General features: G+C 48.3%; 2 protein-coding genes across 15 annotated transcripts in view; one reads left to right on the top strand and one right to left on the bottom strand.

Moving 5' to 3' along the window:
- TLN2 (talin 2) overlaps nucleotides 1-20,214 on the top strand; it is a 421,164-nt gene that overhangs the window by 376,321 nt on the left and 24,629 nt on the right. For all 14 annotated transcript variants that reach the window (XM_059699497.1, XM_059699520.1, XM_059699515.1 and 11 more), the window contains 4 exons: nucleotides 2,941-3,066; nucleotides 3,600-3,716; nucleotides 5,755-5,940; nucleotides 9,920-10,027. In XM_059699497.1, coding sequence (XP_059555480.1) covers nucleotides 2,941-3,066; nucleotides 3,600-3,716; nucleotides 5,755-5,940; nucleotides 9,920-10,027 — 537 coding nt within the window. The remainder of the gene's footprint in view (nucleotides 1-2,940; nucleotides 3,067-3,599; nucleotides 3,717-5,754; nucleotides 5,941-9,919; nucleotides 10,028-20,214) is intronic.
- Nucleotides 11,350-11,730, bottom strand: LOC132218545 (large ribosomal subunit protein P1-like). The gene has a single exon (XM_059669909.1). The coding sequence runs from the start codon at nucleotides 11,694-11,696 to the stop codon at nucleotides 11,400-11,402; it is 297 nt and encodes a 98-aa protein (XP_059525892.1). The 5' UTR covers nucleotides 11,697-11,730; the 3' UTR covers nucleotides 11,350-11,399.

Below are 20,214 nucleotides of genomic sequence, written 5' to 3'. Positions count from 1 at the left end.
GCCCTTTGCAATTTGAAGTCTTCACAGAAATCCCTGCCTGCAGTATTGTTCCTACCTCCTAGAGGAAGAAAAAGCTTGAGATTGCATCCTTGGGGTGGGAACTCACGCTTTCCAAGCCTGGCTCAACTTTAGGAGAAGTGACTTGGCCAGAAACTGTTTAAATCTTTGAATAGAGAAATGTATTGAATTGCTTAGTCTTAACTCCCAAGTGGTCTAGATATCCTAAAGCTTCAATTTCTAATGAGACCTCTAGAGGAAAATGTCCCCACTTGCCAGCCAGTTGCCCAGTGACCAGGTGCCGGGAGCCGGTCCATCCTTGCTGTTTCAAGGGACCTGGCATATATGGCATACGGTTCTTAATATGTTTGCTCACCTTCTTGGCGCTATGTGTTTTAACCAAGGTCACCTCTCCGAGAAAGGTTGAATCCCCAGGTAGGGATTTTCCCCTGAAGTTAGGGAGGGGATGAAACTCCTTAACTAAGTGCCAGGCGGGTAGTTAATCAATTTAACTACAAACAATCATGCTTAAGCTACATAATCTTTACTCCCTGGAATGGAGATAAGAAACGCCCTAACCTTTGTAATAGAAATTGACAGGATTAGAATCAACTGGTATAAATACAGATGCAACAAGACAACAACAGACAGAATTCAGAAGACAGAAGAACACAGAACTTAGAACACAGAACTCAGGAGACAGGACTTAGAAGAGAGAACCTACAGACAGAACCTACACAGAACCTACAGACAGAAGAACTTCACTGGAGAGAACATGGCAAAAGATCCTGGACTGAACCTGACTACAGAAATTGGCAAGAGAACCTGACTAGAACCTGGTGACTGAACCTGGCTGGAGATCTCAGACAGAACCTGGCTGGAGAACCTAGCAAGGGAACATGGCTACTGAACCTGGCTGGAGAACCTGGACAGAACCTGGCTGGAGATCCAGACCAGAACTTGGCTGGAGATCCTGGCTAGAGATCCTGGCTAAGCTGCTGATCAACTGAACGCTGACTCCGTGTCATTCCCTCTTCACCGACTCCGTCTACACCTATGGGGAACCCCTGGACCCGCTGGGGTTGGACCCCAGCAACCAGGGATGGGACAGGACAGGTGGGATAGTGGCAGCTCTGATGCTTCTGTCCCTCAGCCTCCTCTCTCTGCCTCTCTCTGCTACCGTCTCAGGAATCAGTGTGAGGTCCCCACATATCAGCCCTTCCCCACGAGCCCCATCACAGCCCAACTTGCCCTGTTTTCAGAGGTTGGCCACAGTTCCGTGTGTCCTGTGGGTGAGAAGGCACGGGGTGGAGAACAGGGCTGTGAAATCGCGGTGTCCCTGTGCTTGCAGCTGACTGGGACTCTCAATTTCTAATGCGTGTTTCCACATATGTTGTCCAGCTCATCCTCACAGCAGTGCGGGGAGATGGGCAGGGCTGGTGTTGCTGATCTCATTTGTAGGAGCCAGAGCTGTAGAGCGTAATATAGTCTGGAGGTACAGACCATGCCCTTGAGGTCACATTGACCAGAGTTCAAATCCCACTTTCCACTCCCAAGCCCTGGGAGTGTGGGCATAAGCATTTTAGTTCCCAATTGAAATGGCAGTGGTGAGGACTAAATGAGATGATACGTGTATGTTACCTGGCTCAGCCCTGGAACACTGCCCTCAATAAAGTGAAGTTGTTGTTATGGAAGTAGGAGGTGAAATTGTAGCACCTGGACCTAGAAGAGTTTAATGTAATGCCCGATGTCACGTGTCCCTGAGTATGGCTGGCACTTCAGGTTCCAAGTCCAGCACACTGAAAGACAGGCCGTGTTCCATTAGAAGAGGGAAGATACTGTGTTCTATGGGCACACGCCTGTGTATCCATTCATTCCACGAGCACGTGCTGAGTGCACACCAATGTGTCAGGCCCTGTTCTGAGTGTAAACTCACAGGCAGGAGTCCAGGCCGGCCCTCTGGATCTTACATCCAAGTTTACATCCAAGTCAGGGGAGAAGGCAGAAGTGTTTAAGAGAATGAATACTAAAATAATTCCACATGCCGATAAACGCTGTAAATAAAACAGGGCAAGCTGATGGAGTTGCAGTGTAGATGCGGGTGTAGGTGAATGTGGCCGGGATACAGTTTGGGTGGTCCAGGAAGGTCTCTAAGGACATGATATTTGAGCTGAGACTAGGAGGATGAAAAGAGCCAGTTCCAGACAGAGAACAGCAGGAGCGGAGGCCCTGAATGGGGGATGGGTTGGGCCTTCCAGTGGGGAGGAAAGACCCATGTGCCTGTAGCATGTTGAGTGAGTCAGAGATTCTAGGAACCAAAGCTGAAGATGCAGGGAGGCCTTGCAGGCCAGGCTATGAGGCTCACATTTTGTCCTCAACATTTTTGGTCACCAATCAGAGCACAGGTGAATGGTGCTGCCTCTCAGGTGTCTGCTTAGCCACCTTCATTCTTTCCGTAGACAGCGTGTCCACAGAGCTGTCCTCTAGGAGGTGTGTAAACATGTCAAGTAACTCGGAGAGCTTTTCAGAGTCTGGATAATGGATCTTCCTCCAGACTCCTGCATCAGAATGCCCAGGGGTAGCTCCCAGGATTCTGTGAGTTGCAGGTTTGAGAGCCACTGACTTAGAGACCCAGATGCCCCAGCCTGCCCTTGGGCATGTGCTCTAGGTCAATGGTTCTCAACCTTCTGGCCCTTTAAATACAGTTCCTCATGTTGTGACCCAACCACAAAATTATTTTTGTTGCTACTTCATAACTGTAATGTTGCTACTGTTATGAATCGTAAAGTAAATATCTGATATGCAGAATGGTCTTAGGCGACCCCTGTGAAAGGGTCGTTCGACCCCCAAAGGGGTCGCGACCCACAGGTTGAGAACCGATGCTCTAGGTGAAGCCAGTAGGTGACTACTTGGGGTGCTCACCTGGGCTTCCTGCTCTTTCAGGTAGTGTTGATCAACGCCATCAAAGACGTGGCCAAGGCCCTTTCAGACCTCATTGGTGCTACCAAGGGAGCTGCCAGCAAGCCCGCCGATGACCCCTCCATGTACCAGCTCAAGGGGGCCGCCAAGGTAGAGTGGAGCCCCAACTGGGGGCGAGCATGCAGGAGGAGTGCTGGGAGAGAAGCATAGGGTGCACATCTGAGCCCCTTTCTTGCTTAACACATTTCGTACCGCTCAGGAGTTTTCTCGTGTTTCGCGCGCCATCTGTTAAGGACCGCTCACCAGTGTTCTCGTTTTTCACGCCCATGGAAAAAGGAGCGAATCTAGATACTTATGTAAATTTTGTTTGGTCCCTCTTCATAGAGGAAAATGTTTTCCGCAGAACTATACGTTAAAAAAGTACTAGGAACTTTAATTGTTTGTTTTTGTAAATAAAAATGTTATAATTATTGAAAAACAACACCTAAAGTGCATTATGATGATTTAAATAACGTGCAGTTTGCCTGAAAGCGTGCGGTCCCTGGCGTATGTCTTAGAGATTTCTATGCGGTACGCAATGTGTTAAGGAAAGGTGGTTTTGCTCATGGCATCGGATCTGGAACGGAAGGGGTAGGGATGAACCCTCAGTGCACTGTTTCCTCTCGGCCTTTCTTCCCATGCAGGTGATGGTGACCAATGTCACCTCCCTTCTCAAGACTGTGAAGGCGGTGGAGGACGAGGCCACGCGGGGCACCCGGGCGCTTGAGGCCACGATCGAGTACATGAAGCAGGAGCTCACGGTGAGGAGCCAACATCTCCTCCCTGGGGCACCATGTCCAACAGCTGCCCCCAGCCCAGGCTTTTCTGAGATTGTGAGGATAAAGGGGTTCTACCCGGAGCACCTGAACTAGGAGGCTCACTCCCCTGCCTGCCCGAAATCCCACCTGGAACTGTCCACCCCAGAATTTGGTTAGGATCAATTTATAATTGTAATTACGGAATCAATTGAAATGTATCAGGTAGGACAGTTCAGGTTTCATGACACTAAAATTGCAGCATGAAACCAAAGCATCACAGAAGATTCCTGGCAAAGGGAAAAGTCAGTATAGCTGTTGGAGTTTTAATCGTCTATACAATAGTGTAGCCACACTCACAGCCCTTCTGGATTCCCGTCGCAACCAGCAGCACTTCACTCTTGCTCATGTGTGGATTTTGGAGTCTGAGATTTGCCATTAGAAGAACCTGAATGCCTTTATCTATCTATGGTTGTTTGGTTCCGTGATGACTACACTGACTCGCCCTCATCCCTGGAAACAGAAGTATGCTGGAAGAGAGTGTTTCAGACTGAGAGTTCTTTCTAACAGGAGGTCTGTTACAGATTCAGCTTCTCTTTGGTGGTGGAGATGAGGGACTGGCCTTTGCTGCCAGCTGTCCTGCATCGTTAGAAGGTCACCTGTGAAGGCCACCAGCCCTTGAGGGTCAGCAGTGGAAATGAGTGGTTCTCTTGGGCTTTGGTGACGGAGCCTGTGTTCTTTTCTCCTGTCTCTAATGAACCCACCTTGGTTAATGCTGTGCTAAGGAATACAGGTGGTGTCCTTAAGTACCGCTACCTGGAACTTACCTGCCCACATGGGCTGGGGCTTTCCGACCAACGTCTGGACACATGTTCTGACAGATGTGAGTGGGCCTAATAGTGGCAATGGGAGAAAATTTGGAAGGTGGAGCTTTCCTGGGAAATCATAGACACACGGTCAATCTAAGTATCCCAGTGTGATTTCAAATGGACCCAGATTTGAAGTGGACCCAGGAGGTTCCAAAGAGCATGAGCCAGGAGGGCCACGTTCCTGTGGAGGGCTCTGTAAGTGTGGCCTTCATTCCAGCGCAGCCTTCAGGGGTGGGCCTGGGGGTTGGGGTCCTGCCTTAGTTGCAGCCGCCCATTTTTAGGGGAAGTGATGTTTGGCACTGATTGGCCCGTGGCAAGGATGATGGCTGGGCCCTCCTTTCTGCCTCAGGGAAGACTTCCCTGCTGAACCGTGGCTGCCCAGGACTGAACACGGCAGCCCCAACTGGTGTGGGAGCCCTCATGGGCAGGGACAGGTGCACACTCAGCACACAGCCTGGGCACTAGGCACTCTTGGTGGGAAGACAAGACCCATGGGCTGGAAGCATGGACGGGTGGCTTGACTGACAGGTGGGACTTTGAAGTGGTATATTCACTTGCCATGGTTAATTTATTCCAGCTCCTCTGGAAGGGTGTGTGTGTGTGTGTGTGTGTGTGTGTGTGTGTGTGTGTTTAAATAATTCACAGTGTCACTGTGGCACACTCCACATGAACACCTCCGCACAATTATGCAGTTATATTTGTAAGACAGGCCAAGAATAGAAGAAACAGAATGTTTCATTTCCCCCAGCCCCACACCCCTTTAAAGAGAGAGAGGTGAGCCCAGATTGGTGCATCCAGGCCAGCCCTGCCCCGGGACCAGCATCGGGACTGCAGCAGCCACAGACCCACCTTCCCTGGGGTGGATGGTTTCAAACATTGAGTCTCCATTTTTGCAGACAGACATGTGGCTTAATGCTGTAGGTATATCTCTCTGCCCTCATTGTCCTCCTAAATGCCGAGTATAGGTGTGCAAGGCTTATCCACGCTAGAATCATGAAAGCAAGAATGATATTACTATGCTCAAATTAAATTTCTCATTTCCTGCCTTTTGACGCTTCCTTCCTGTTGCCTGCTCAGTTTTCAGACTCTGAGCTGCAGCCTGGTCGGAAAAGAATAAATTATTTTTGTCCTTCCCTTTTTTATTTTTTTTCACCTCTTCCATTTCTAACTTCCAGGTGTTCCAGTCAAAAGAAGTACCTGAAAAGACATCATCACCTGAAGAGTCTATAAGGATGACGAAAGGCATCACCATGGCAACAGCCAAAGCCGTGGCAGCTGGGAACTCGTGTAGACAGGAGGATGTGATCGCCACGGCTAATCTGAGCCGGAAAGCCGTGTCAGATATGCTGATGGCTTGCAAGGTAAAAGCCTTGGTGTTGCTCTGGATGGATGGATGGACAGTTCTCTGTCACGGTTGAGTTGTTGGTTTAGTCTGGAGAAGGCGAGGGGCGGGGTTTGTACACAGGAGCAGCTCAGCACCTTGAAGTATGGAGTGAAATGCATGCTGAAGGCGTGTGCACTTCAGCCTGAGGGAAAAAGATTCTAAGTTAGTTCTGCGTGCAAAGGGAGTCGCCCTGCTGACTTAGCCGCTCACTTCTCCTCTCAGTTCTGCCTTAACAGACGAGAGTATGGTGCAGGCCATTCTGACCGCAGTAAATGGGGACAGTGGCCTTTTGTTCCAGGCCCTGCAAATGGAAGCTGCCTCCCTCATCTGCCTGCACCCTTTCCTGCCTCCGTAGGCCATCCAGTCTGTGCTAGGAGGGGCGCTGCCCTAATCAGGGAGGAAGTGAATTAGAGGAACAGAACAGAACATTGGGGAACTGCCTTTTTGCTCTCTGTGCCAGGCATTTAGGAGAAACTCTTCTGGTTTTCAGATAGAGAACTAGGGCAGCTGCCCTGAGCCAGTGTTTTGTAAGGGAGCCGAGGAGACCTGAGCTTTATGACCTGAGCTTTACTATTTTTCTATTAAGGAAGTGAGCTGTAAGAGAGAGCTCTCTATCCCCTACATCCATTGAGCACCAGCCTTGCCCCAGGGACTCTGACATCTGCTCAGTGATTGCTTGGTAACTCCCTGCAATGGTGAGCAGGGGGGTGGACCACAGAAGTTGAAAACTTGCTATTGCAGCTACTGCAGCGTGGGGCATGAGGGCAGCGGTGCAAGGTCCACCTGATGGTTCCTCAGAAGGGGTAGGATGAGTTGGAGGTAGTGTGCAAGGGCCTCGTGTGGGAGACAATTTACTGTTCTCCTGGGCGGGATGGAGGGCGGGGGCCGTGGGTGGCAACGTCAGTAGGGCCACATTCATGAGGGACCTCGTGTTCTGGGCCAGGGAGTTTAGACTCTCTTCTGAGGCCACGAGTATTGGTCATTTTGATGTGCTTAATGGATCGGCCTTCCAGAAGATGACTCCAAGAGGGGTTCCAGTCTCAACCGGAGAACAGTACTTGCCTAGCAAGGTGTGGCCCCGGTGCCACGCGGGTGTGCATGCAGGGCGCCTCGTAGCTTTGGAAGGGTTGTCCTGCATATTCTCATTTGGTCCCAGATGGGAAGAGCCAGGGGAATTTTCCTAATCTGATGGATGATGAAACAGGCTTGGAGGGACTGAGGGGCATGACCGAGGTCACACAGCTATTTACTCTCAGAGCCAGGACTGGAACCAGGTCTCTGAGCTCGCAGCCCGTCTGTCTCTGCTGCCGTGGCCTCCCAGCCACTGCGCGCAGTCAGGGTCACTGTGGTTGAGCAGCTACAGGCCCTTTGTCTCCATTACGGACACACAATGAAAAGGGGAAGTTTGGAAGGAAATGGTCAAGCTGTAAACTGCAAGCAGCTCAGATTTTCAAGTCTCTTTCTTCATACACATTCCTCTGCTTGCAGGGGGGTAACGGGGGAGGTTAAGTTTTAAAGACTCATTGGCCCAGCCTCATCTCCTCCCTGGATCGGGCCATCCTCACTTTTCAGGACAAAATAACAGCCAGGCTTGATGACAAGCGTCACTGCTGAGCCCTGAGGCTCCTGCTGAGATAGGATTTATTTAGCAGGCTGACATTTACATCATTTCCACCCCTTTGCAGAAAGGAAGTGAGGTGCATGCAATGGGGAAATATATAGAATACGAGGGATGCTGAATGGTGGATGGAGAAGGAACCTTTGTGCCAAGCAGCGGGCCAGGCTGAGCAGGGAATCCAGGGTAGATATGGAAGTGCAGTAGGTTATATACTGGCCCGTTTTATCAGAGAGGAAGGATGACACTAATTCCTTAGGTGGAGACTTTCCTACGCCCTAAATTAATTCTAGTGTCTGCTGCTTTCTGATCTTACTTCCATGGGCATGGGTTTACATTATATACAATTTTGTATCTACTGTTAACAATTAACATTAGATGGCTGCTTCTGTGTTTCTATGAGCCATTATAACGACCACGAAGTACTCTGTTAATGAATACCATCTTTACCCTATCATCAGATATTTAGGTTGTCTGCATTTTCTTTTTTTAATCATAAACTTTACTGTGAGGAACATCTTTGGGCATATCTGTTTTTTCTCTGTTTTGGATTATTTCCTTAGGCAAGACTCCCAGAAGTTAGAATTTGGTGGGTAAAATGATAGGACATGTTAATTACTGCTAGGTTGCTCTCCCAAAGTGCCCTGCCAAGTTACAGAGCCGGCAGCAGTGGACAAGAGCACCTCGGCCTTAGCTCCCATATGGCTCTGGATGAGGGCCTTGCACATCAGCCGCTGGAGGTGACACGAGGCAGCATCGCTGTCTGCATCTTCCCCAAGTGTGTCTCACCAGAGCGGACACGGGGCTCTGTCCTCACACCTGGAGACACGGGAACGAGGATGATACAATGTAGTGGCAGTGAAGAGCGTGGCTCGTAATATGGTTAAGCTGTGGTTACGGGCATGCGATGGCTCCTACCTCCGAGGCCAGTTTGTCTCAGATGAGTAAAACCAGACTCATGAATGACAGATGCTGGCCATTGAATTGTCCCTGCTTCTCTCAGGGGGTGGGGGCAGGTTGTCAGGTATGGGGAGAGCCCACGGGTGTTCCACAAGCACCCCACCCCCATCCTAGGAAGGGGGGCTTGACTGGAAGAAATGTGGAGTCCGGTTACTATACCCCGTCCATCTTGACCTGCTACCCTAATGCAGTGATGGCGAACCTTTTGAGCTCAGCATGTCAGCATTTTGAAAAACCCTAACTTAACCCTGGTGCCATGTCACATATAGAAAGTTTTTGATATTTGCAACCATAGTAAAACAAAGATTTATATTTTTGATATTTATTTTATATATTTAAATGCCATTTAACAAAGAAAAATCAACCAAAAAAATGAGTTTGCATGTCACCTCTGACACACGTGTCATAGGTTTGCCATCACTGCCCTACTGTGTGATTCCCATTTGTCCTGATTTGTGACTTATTTACAGTTTTTTATGTGTTCTTGTATGCCCTCTCAAGCTCTTTCCCGAGTGAGGCCATGCAAGGAAGAAAGGTCGTTAAATGGGTAGGGTTGCTGGATTTAGCAAATTAAAAATAAGGTGTCCCCTACCTACATTACATTTTTGTCATTATTAACCTGAAATTCAAATTCAGCTGGGCATTCTGTAGCTGATCCAGCAACCCTGGAGGGGGTGTGCCATCTGAAATGATATATTGTGAATGACTCACCTCGCAGGTCACGAGGGCACGGGAAAAAGCGCCAAGTGTTCATTCACCATACGTCCTGCTTGGCTTATCTGGGCCTGTATAATGCGAGGCGCCCGAGGCTCCTGGGGAGCTCGCTGTCTGCAGGTTCCCAGGAGCCAGAGGGCCTGGTTGGGCGACTCACTGTGACCCCGGCGTAGTCAGGTCACAGCAAGAGGGCCTGGCGGCGATTAGCTTGTGACCAGGGAGGGGTCGCAGGACTTCTCACGGCTCTAAGGAGACACAGCTGACCCTGGGGCCACACATCTCCTGCTGTAAGCCCTAATCATGAATCCTTCCTGAACTTCTCAGTGTCTGGGGAATTTCTTACATTTCATAAAAGGTGGGGTGGGGAGGGGGAGAAAGGAAAAAGGAAGATAAGAGGGACCAGATTCACTTGCTTTTGTCTGGCTCCAGGGCACTAAAAATGTCAAGACACAGACTTGGAGGGAGCCTGCTGTGGAGATGGACCACCCACTATCCAGGGGGTCAGGACAGGTTTCCCAGAGGTCACCAAGGTGAGGCAGCAGGAGTTCCAGAATCCAGGGTCCAGGCTATAGGACACTGCCGGGCCAGGGACCCCACCTGGTCCTCCGGTTCACTCACCAGCTGGTTCTTTCTGTTTTAAGATGTCAACGCTCCTTTCTCTCTCCAGCAAGCATCTTTCCACCCCGATGTCAGCGAGGACGTGCGCGCCAGAGCCTTGCGGTATGGGACGGAGTGCACCCTCAGCTACCTGGACCTTCTGGAGCACGTCCTGGTGGTGAGTCGGGGCGTGGGCCGGGGCTGGAGAAGAGCTCACTGGCACAGACCATCCTTTCCTCGGGCAAACCCCTCCGAGGGCACTGTTCAGGCTCTGAGTGCCAGGCCGCGGCTGCACTGAGGTTCAAGTGCAGGCGGGGGAAGCGGCAGGGAGAGTCCAGAAGGGCCTGGCTCTCCCGTTGCCCCACAGGGGCAAACCAGCATGGAAGGGGGGTGGGCGGAGTGAGGGACAGAGCAGGTGGGGACCAGTGTCAGGAGGTCCTCTTTGGAAGACCCAGGCCATCCCACGAGGGGACAGAAGGCTCCTGAAAGAGCCACACCAGCCTCCACCACAACTTAGGAAAGACATCACCAGGGCTGTGGGTGACCTACTAGCCTCTCACGACTTCCTCTGGTCCTTGACAAATGGCTTAGGCCACGCTGAGAACGACATTTCCTTTCCTCTGGTGACCTTCCGCCTGCCTGGGGTGCCTTGGTGGATCCGGGTTAAGAGGCTGAAACAAATCCACTGGCAAGGGTGCGGTGGCTGTGGCTGGCAGCCTCGGGCTTGCACCAACTCCCAGTTCCTAGGGTGGCTTGCCCCCCACCCCCTCCCAGGCCCTAAAGGCCAGACCAGAAAGTGTATCAGGTGCACGTCTGTGCCTGCCTCCCCCAGGAGCGTGTATAGAACAGGGGAGGTGGGGAAGGCCAAGGCCTTTCCAGGCAGAGTGCTCAGCCTTCTCAGGGAGATGCGAAGTCCTACATGACAGATTACCGCCTTGGTCCTGACCAGAGGATCCCAGACTGATTGCGATTACATTCCTGGAGAAGGTTGAAACTGCAATTAGATCCCATATTAAGTCTTGCTTTGGTGTCATGGCTGTAGCACAGGGACTCCATTTGGGCCTGTTGGGGTTTTCTCTGTAACAGTCCCTCCCTTTTGATCAGACTCTCAGCTTGACTTGGAGATGTGATCAAATTGAAGGCAGTAGCACCACACTCAGCTCCAGCTCTGCAGTCCTGGAAGCTTTCAGATTCCCTGTGTGATAGTCACAGGTGTGATAGTCACAGGTGTGATAGTCACAGGTGTGATAGTCACAGGTATGATAGTCACAGGTGTGATAGTCACAGGTGTGATAGTCACAGGTGTGATAGTCATAGGTCATCATGATTTTGCTTAATCCCTGTGACATTCACAGGTTCACTCTCTGCGCCTCCCCCGCCCCCCCAGGTCAGCTTTTTTATTTTTTAATTGTTTTATTGCTTAAAATATTACAAAGAGTATTACATATGTCTCCTTTTTTCCCCGTTAAGGTCAGCTTTTGTTGAAAGTGTTACAAAAGAGGTTTAGTCAAAAGACCAAAGCCCATGTCATCATCAGACTCCTCAGATTCTTATTTCTTTGCCTCCATTTTCTTCTCCTGAGCTGGGGCAGCAGTGGTGGAGGGGGCAGGACCTCCTGCTGGTACAGCACCAGCTGCAGGGGTAGGGCCACCAGCTCCTGCACTGCAGATGAGACACCCAATGTTGACACTGGCCAGAGCCTTTGCAAACAAGCCTGGCCAGAAAGGTTCATCATCTACACCAGCTGCTTTAATGAGGGCATTGATCTTATCCTCCGTCACCGTCACTTCATCGTCGTGCAGGGTAAGGGCTGAGTAGATGCAGGCGAGCTCTGAGACAGAGGCCATAGTGAGGGTGAGCGCCGCCGGGAGTGGTGCTTGCTAGTCGCAGGATGAAGAGGGCCTCACCCCAGCGCCGGGGCCTTAGCTTCCTCGGAAGAACTGAGCACCTTACCGGCAGCTGGGAAAAAAACAGGTTCACTTGACTGTCCTTCCCTTTGTTCCTTCCCTGACAATCCAATCTTAAGTAGATCATTTGCTTGGTGGTTAGTGGCTGCAAACATGTGTTTAGAGCTTTTGAGAGAACACAATGTGCCAGAGAAATTATGGTGATAAACATAAAAAGGGTAATTTCTAGTATTTGGAATGTACTTTAGAGCCATAGTCCCCAAGACCCAAACCAGTCAAAATCAAATAGTGAAAAAAAAATCTTGTTGAGGGAGTCACCTTTTTAAGCCATGTGGCTTGCTCTGTGATCTTACATAACTGCGTTTCAGTTTCGCTAGAAGCATTAATCCGGGTGCATGCTGGCCACAGCACAGACACCTCCTTGCGCAGCTAAAGGATAATCTAGGGCTCTTCTGTTGTTAAAAGCAACTTCGGACAGAGACTGGAAGAATTTTTGTTGGGCAAATGTTGCTTTAGCGGTGGATTCTGCAATGTTTTCAGAGCGAAGGAGAGGGTCCTGATTATAGCCTTACTTTTATTTATTGCAAACTAGGGAAGTAGGGACCTGCCAAAGGAAGTGAATTCTGAATCATGGTAGGTCCTTTCTAACTTGACAGTGTAAACTTGGGGGATTTGACCCAGGACACTGTCTGTGTGGGTTTGTGAACAGTTGGATAACCTAAGAGGCATGGCCTGTTATACACCAGCCATTGAGGAGAATGATCACCACTGAGGACAAAGTCCTGCCAGGCATTGGCCACCTCCACTGTGCACTGTTCATGGCCAGATTGGAGTTCTGATAACAAGTCCCACGTCTGACAGGTAACCCCCCACCGTGGCAATGGTCTGGGAGATGGCGGTGATGGATGGCATCATCTCTCCAGGCCAAGGTTGGGGTGAAGGAAAGAGACAAGAAGAAAGGGTTTCATGTTTGGTTAAAGTGCGCAGTCTTGATCTCGTGCCTTGGGTGGAAGCAGTCTGCACTGATGTCAGCTGTTTCTCTTCCTCATTAAAGTGAGTCGTAGGTGTGCAGTGTCTGTGCAATGTCAGGTGGAGCCTTCCTTAGCTGTGACCCATAGCTTGGGGCCTTCTACAGCTCAGCAGCATCAGTGGGCAGGAGCATGTACTTGGTAAGGTCCCTTCAGTGGGGCTCGAGGGCTCCTCTGATGATGTGTCTAGAATCCCCAGTCACCAGGCTCTAGGCCAGTGATGGTGAACCTTTTGAGCTCGGCGTGTCAGCATTTTGAAAAACCCTAACTTAATTCTGGTGCCGTGTCACATATAGAAATTTTTTGATATTTGCAACCATAGTAAAACAAAGACATATTTTTGATATTTATTTTATATATTTAAATGCCATTTAACAAAGAAAAATCAACCAAAAAAATGAGTTTGCGTGTCAAATCTGACACACGTGTCATAGGTTCGCCATCACTGCTCTAGGCTGTGACCCACAGGATCCTTTAAAATGGGATCTGGGTGGTGTCTTTAACCTATTGATGATAAGTTGGAGCATTAGAAACTTAACGGCAGCTGGTCCTACTAGCGTGAGACAGCAAGGGATCAACAGAAGGTTGAAAACCAATAGGCATGGGTCTGCTGGTGACTGTCTTGTGTGGAGTGAGATTATATTTCCCAAAGGAGGTACTGTGAACACTCAGCAAGACCCAAGGTAATACAGTAGGCAAGGGGAGTCCAGTAGCTTTAGCAAGTTTAGAGATTTTAAATTTGGGGGCCCCATTAATTCTTTCTACCTTGCCTGGTGACCGAGGGTGATAAAGACAGTGATAATTCTGAGAACAAGTCTTTCCATCAAGGCTCACCTGATTTGCCCAAGGAAGTGGGTGCCTAGATCATTGGAAATTGTGGCAGGGACACCCTAAGTGGGAAACACGTTTTTCTAACAGCTTCTTTGCCACTGTGAGGGCATCGGCAGTCACCAGTTAAGCCTAGAAATCCACGAAGCTGTTGCTTAGTTGTGGGTCTAGGAAATCCCTGGCTTAGCTTCATTCCTTTTGGAGACAGCTGCGTTCCTTCGGCACTGAGATCACGGCCTGGGTAATGAGCACTATCTAAAGATCATTGAAATGCTTCCTTAGAGGCTTCGTGTCCTTTTCAGTGAACTGTTGCAGCAAACAAATGGAATCTTCCACGGACACCTCTTTGGTAACTGAGCTCAACAAGAGGTTATCTACACGTTGTAAAAAGGCCGATTGCCCTGCGGACCTGGAGGATGTTTAAATCTCGGGGAAATCCTTAGGAGAAATAAGAGGGGCCTCTGTACCCTTGAGGCATGACTGCCAGGTACACGGTCACTTACTCCGTGTAAAGGCAAGTAGACGTTGGCTGTGAGGTCCGCAGGGATGCCGAAGCAGGCTGCACAGGGGTCTGCAGCAGTGAGCCGCTGAGTCTGGAGGAACTTGACAACAACAGTGTTTGGGTTAGAACTGGGAACCGAGGAATCTGTATGTTATTAAAAGCTCTCAGGTCCCTCAAATCCTGGACAAGTCGCCATCCTGTCCTCAGCACAGAGAACAGTTAGCCCCCGGCAATTAGGTCTTCTATGTGTGTGAGGCCTTGTATGGCCTCAGGCTTCAATGGATATTGAGATAATTTAGGGAGAGGTTTAATTATGTCTACCAGAGTCTCTGTAGGTTCTGCACTCTATTCTTCCAATTGATGATGCTTCTCTCTTATCGATGTTTTTATCTCTCTATCCCTCTCTCTTCCTCTCTCTCTAAAAAAATCAATAAAAACATTATTTTTTTTAAAAAGGTAGTCCTTAGATTTTCAGCCACTTTGATTAACTTAGGGGACCTTTGTTGGAATTCTTCTTCTTCTATGTCAAGAAGAGACACCAAGGAACATAAAAGACTAGGTTCAGGCTGGTCAGGAAATTCTAAAGGGAGGTTTCTATTGGAAACAACACATGTTAGCCCTTTTAATTTAGAAAGGAGGTCTCCCCCTACTGACTGACTGGTGCTGGGTTACAGAGCAAAAACAGGAATGTTTTTCAGTGGAAGGTCCCAGAGTCATTTGTACTCATTGAGGTAAAATTCTCTCTAAACTTTCTGAGGTGCCCCCACTATGGACACTTCCTTTTTACTCTGAGGATTTTGTTGTCCAGTGAGGGTGGGGTTGAAAGGAGAAAGCACAGCTCAAGTAATTTTAGTTTCCCCTTGGCTGTCCTAGGAAAGTCCTCACTTAACGTCAGTAGGCTCTTGGATACTGCAACTTTGAGCAAAAGGATTTAAAATGAAACCAGTCATACCATAGGATAAGTGACATAAACAAGAGTTGAGTTCCTACAGTATATTTCTAGTTGCAGAAACATCATTACATTTCTAAATGAAGATCCAAAACACTTCTAATATTAAACATTGAAAGAAATGTGAGCTATACATACATTTAAGAAACGTTAATAAAAACAGGTAATTCTTTACCAACTTGTTTATTCCAGTTCAGGGTCACAGATGCCTAGAGCCTGTCCCAGCAGCTCAAGGTGCAAGGCGGGAACCAACCCCAGACAAGACGCCCTTCCACTCTAGGGTCACTCACACCCACCCACACTCAGACTGGGACAGTGTAGATGCCACAGTTCACCTAACGTGCACATCTCTGGGGTGTGGGAGGAGAAACCCACAGACGTGGGAAGAACATGCAAACTCCACACAGATAGTGTCCTTGGCTGGGAATTGATTTGTTTTTATCAAGGTTATAACAAAACAACATTATTTGAGGACCTGCTGTATTGTTACTAGCTTACCAGAGCCCCGTTAACTCTGGGAGAGCCCATATGGGGGAATCCCTGGGGGTTGATATGGGAGCATTTGAGTTGATGTTGAAAAGTTTGCATAGGGCCTTTGAGGACAATCTCTTTTCCAGTGCCCAGGTTATTACAATTGAGACATTGATTTCTTGGCCAGTGTCTGATCATGGACCCCTAAAGGAGTGCAATTGGACAGGCCAAGGTGTCATTTTGGTTCTCTGGCCTTAGAGCTGTTGGAGCCATAAAGCTAATGGCTCTGCTTATTTTCATTTCCCTTCTTGCTCCAGGGTCCTTTCAAAATGCTCAGTTAGGCCTGTGTCCTGCCATCCCATTCTCTGCCTTTTATTGACCCATAATCTCAGTGGATAAGCCATTTACAAGGAGGGCAGCGAGAGCAGGTTGGATGACCCTGTTTATCATATGGAACCTGGAACGCCACCGAAGAGGGCTTCCAAGCAGCTGTAAAGTCTGCCCCAGACTCAGCTCTCTTTTGTTTGCATGTTTGAAAGCAGACCCATCAGGATGGGCAGAGAAGACTTAGGAATGGCTTGTGGAAGTTGTTGCTATATTGCAAATTCTTTCTGGTCAAAGATTTTGAATATCATCCTCAGGGGTTGCCACTTTGCTTCCTACGCCCATTTTTTGGGCTTCACCAGGTCCTACCAATCTGTACAGTAACAGATAAAGATCTGGTAGTTTTCTAAGAATTTGGAATTATTATTGGGGGGTCTATGACTCTGGGCCACCAGATCTATTATTATTCAATAGGTTCATATTCTGTTATGGATTCTTCCTCCCAGAGAAGCAGGATTCTTAAAATCTTCTGTTGCAGACCTGGGTGGTGGATGTGTCTGTTAAAAACCTGCCACATAAGTTTCTTTTCATCTTTCTATGCAATTATTGCCATTGCAACCTGTAATTATGATAGAAATTTAAATGTCCTGTTTCTCCATGGCTGTGTTGAGGTTTAGGGTGTGAAGGTAATTGGTGCTAAAATGAAATCATTACTAGGAAGAAAAGCTAAATGACATTAAAACTTGTATGAAACATTAAAAAAAATCATCTCATCTTTTGCAAGGATGTTGTTGCCTCTTAATGATGACACGTGCTGATGGTTCTGACTTCCAAGGAAACATGACTAAAGTGTCATCATGCACGTATTCGCTCATGTATTCATTTTTGTCTGTTTAAAAAGCTAGACGTACTCTTTGAAGGGTATTTTTCTAATAAAAATATAGGAAGAAAACAGCCTCCATTTCCAGGGAATTACCACAAACATAGGAAAATACAAGTTGCTAACAAAAATTGTAGAGGCCCCGTGACAATGTTCTGTCACCTAAACGGGGGATAGTGGTAGTTTTCTTGGAGCTGCTGCTAAAGTGAGTTTGCATTTCACATTATTAGCCCCTACCCCTTCTCCAACCAGACTTCAAAGAAATACAGGCAAAGATGAGGCTGAGAGCAAGGGAGGTTGTTCCTCACTGACAGGCCCTCGAGCCACAGCACTGCTGGGGCCAGTGCTGATGGAGACCCGACAGGAAATGAGGAAAGTGGAGATGCACAAGCAGGGGAACCAGTATCTATTTCTGAGGGAACTTTGAGGGACAGAACCAGGATATGAAAGCCAAATTGCCAGTTTAGAGAATACATCACATTTTGGTTGAAATTATCTTTAAGGTAGAAGTAAAGAATGCTAAGATTATATTAGCTATTTAAGGGTGGTGAATAAAAAGGCAATTAAAAACTAGAGATTCACACACACACACACACACACACACACACACACACACACACACACATATACAAAAGGGCCCTTAAGCTATTGAAAGGGTTCTCAGACCCAAACACCCAGCTGGATCCTTTTGTAATTGAGGCTCCAAATTGAAAACCCCTACCTGGGGAATCCTTTTCTTTGGAGAATCCCGTTAGCAATCAACAATAATAGGATCTGATCTGGGCAGCCCCATCTCCTCGCTGCTCTGGGAGCGGCTTTATGAAGCAGCAGACATGCCCATTTGAGCAGTGTCACATATAAAGTTTGCACTGCAGGTCAATAGGCAGCCACTTTGCCTCTGCAGCAATCACGGTTCAATATTGCTGCAGACCCACAATATGAGATCCTTGACAGGGTTAAAATTACCCTTGCTTCCAGTAGCAGAACTTTAATTTGGTTCTGTCCATTGCCTGCCTGCTATTAGAAATCATATTGGTTTAATAGCAGAATAAAAATAGAACTCCTTTCCTCCTGCCTTATTTCAGTAGGGTACTTTATCATATGATTGTTTCTTAGAGAGCCATAGTATACACAGAAGTGGTTCTGTTTCTCCATCAAGGCTCTTTTAAAGACAGAAGTCATTCACCACTCCACTTAGGTGATGTCAACCTCCCCACCACACCCTTAACTTTTTTCCAGCATTATTGAGGCATAACTAATATGCAATGAACATGTTTAAAGAGTACAATTTTAGTATCAACATATAAATACATCTGTGAAAGCACCACACAATCAAAATAATTAATAGATCCATCACCACTCAAAATTTCCAGGCAGCTACTGATCTGCTTTTGTTATTATAAATTTGCATTTTCTAGACTTTCTAATAAATGGAATCATATAGCATGTGCTCCTCTTTGGCCTCTTTCACTCAGCATCAGTATTTTCCTTTCCATCCATATTGTGTGTATCAATAAATTGTTGCCTTTTATGAATAAACTAGAGGCCCAGTGCACAAAATTCATGCATGGGGTGGGGGGTGACCCTCAACCCAGCCTGCACCCTCTCCAATCTGGGACCCCTCGCGGGATACCCGACTGCCGTTTAGGCCTGATGCCGTTGGGATTGGGCCTAAACGGGCAGTTGGACATCCCTCTCACAATCCAGGACTGCTGGCTCCCTACTGCTCACCTGTCTGCCTGCCTGATTGCCTCTAACCACTTCTGCCTGCCAGCCTGATCACCCCCTAACCACTCCCTTGCCAGCCTGATCGACGCCTAACTGCTCCCCTGTCGGCCCGATTTCCCCCAGTTGCCCTCCCCTGCTGGCCTGGTCACCCCTAACTTCTCTCCCTTGCCAGCCCAGTCACCCCTAACTGCCCTCCGTTGACAGCCTGGTTGCCCCCAACGGTCCTCCCCTGCAGGCCTGGTAGTCCCCAACTACCCTCCCCTGTAGGCCTGGTCCCCCCAACAGCCCTCCCCTGCAGGCCTGGTCTCCCCTAACTGCCCTCCCCTGCCGGCCTGGTCGCCCTCAACCTCCCCTGCTGGCCATCTTGTGGTGGCCATCTTGTGTGTTGGAGTGATGGTCAATTTGCATATTACCTCTTTATTATATAGGATAGTATTCCATCATATGGATGTGCCATAATTTATTTATAAACATGTGGTTTGACATTTGGGTTGTATGTAGGTTTTGATTATTACAAATAAAGTTGCTAAGAACATTCTATATTGTTAAAGAACAAAAATTCAACCAAGTAAATTTGAAGATCTAATTGGCTTTATTGAACAATTCATGAATGGAGCAGCATCCCACCTAGCAAACTGAAGGGAGCTCCAAACAGTTATTCAGAACGAAAGGTTTTTTTTATAAGCACACACTGAACAGGACAAGAAAGTTTCTGATTCTATTTATTTGGGTCCTCTCTCTTTGTTTCTTGATGAGTCCAGCTAAAGGTTCATCAATCTTATTTATCTTTTCAAAGAATCAGCTCTTGGTTTCATTGATCCTTTGTATTGTTTTTTTAACCTCTGTCATTTATTTCTGTTCTTATCTTTTTTATTTCCTTCCTTCTACTTACTCTGGGCTTCTCTTGTTGTTCTCTTTCTAATTTTTTAAGTTATTGGGTTAGCTAGCTTATTTTATTAATAATTTTTCTTGCTTTTTGAGGTAGACCTGTAGTGCTATGAACTTCCCTCTCAAGATTGCTTTCACAGTGTCCCATAGATTTTTGGTTGTTGTGTGTTCATTTTCATTTGCTTCCAGGAAGCTTTTGATTTCTTTCTTGATCTCGTTGGTAACCCACTTATCAACACTAATAAAAGAGAAAAATGGTAATTGGCGTACGAGCTACCCTTTTCATTGGCTAATCAGGGCTATATGCAAATTAACTGCCAACTAAGATTGGCAGTTAACTGCCAACAAGATGGTGGTTAATTTGCATATGTAGGCACAATGCAGGGAGGCGAAAGGGAAAGCAGGAAGAAGCCCCCTGCCACTGACAGTGATCGGAAACCCAGGGGGGAGCTAAGAGCTGGGAGGCAGGGCAAAGGCGGCCCTAGGGGCCGCCTTTGCCCTGCCCCCCAGCTATGATCGGAGAATCAGGTGCCTTTGCCGCCCTGGCCAGTGATAGCAGGAAGTAGGGGTGGAGCCAGCGATGGGAGCTGGGCACAGTCGAAGCTGGCAGTCCCAGGACCTAGAGGTCCCTTGCCTGGGCCTAAAGTGAAGCCCACGATCGTGGGGCCGCTGCAGCTGCGGGTCCCCGCTGCCCGGGCCGGACGCCTCAGCCAGAGGCGTCAGGCCTGGGCAAGGGGCCGATCCTGCGATTGGAGGGTGATGGGGGTCAACGCCTGAGGGCTCCCAGTATGTGAGAGGGGGCAGGCTGGGCTGAGGGACACTCCCCCCCACACACACCCAGTGCACGAATTTCGTGCACC

Source organism: Myotis daubentonii, chromosome 1, assembly GCF_963259705.1.
Source record: "Myotis daubentonii chromosome 1, mMyoDau2.1, whole genome shotgun sequence".
Classification (NCBI taxonomy): Eukaryota; Metazoa; Chordata; class Mammalia; order Chiroptera; family Vespertilionidae; genus Myotis; species Myotis daubentonii.
Note: the sequence above shows the minus strand (reverse complement) of the source record. Positions and strands in the feature narration are given on the sequence as shown.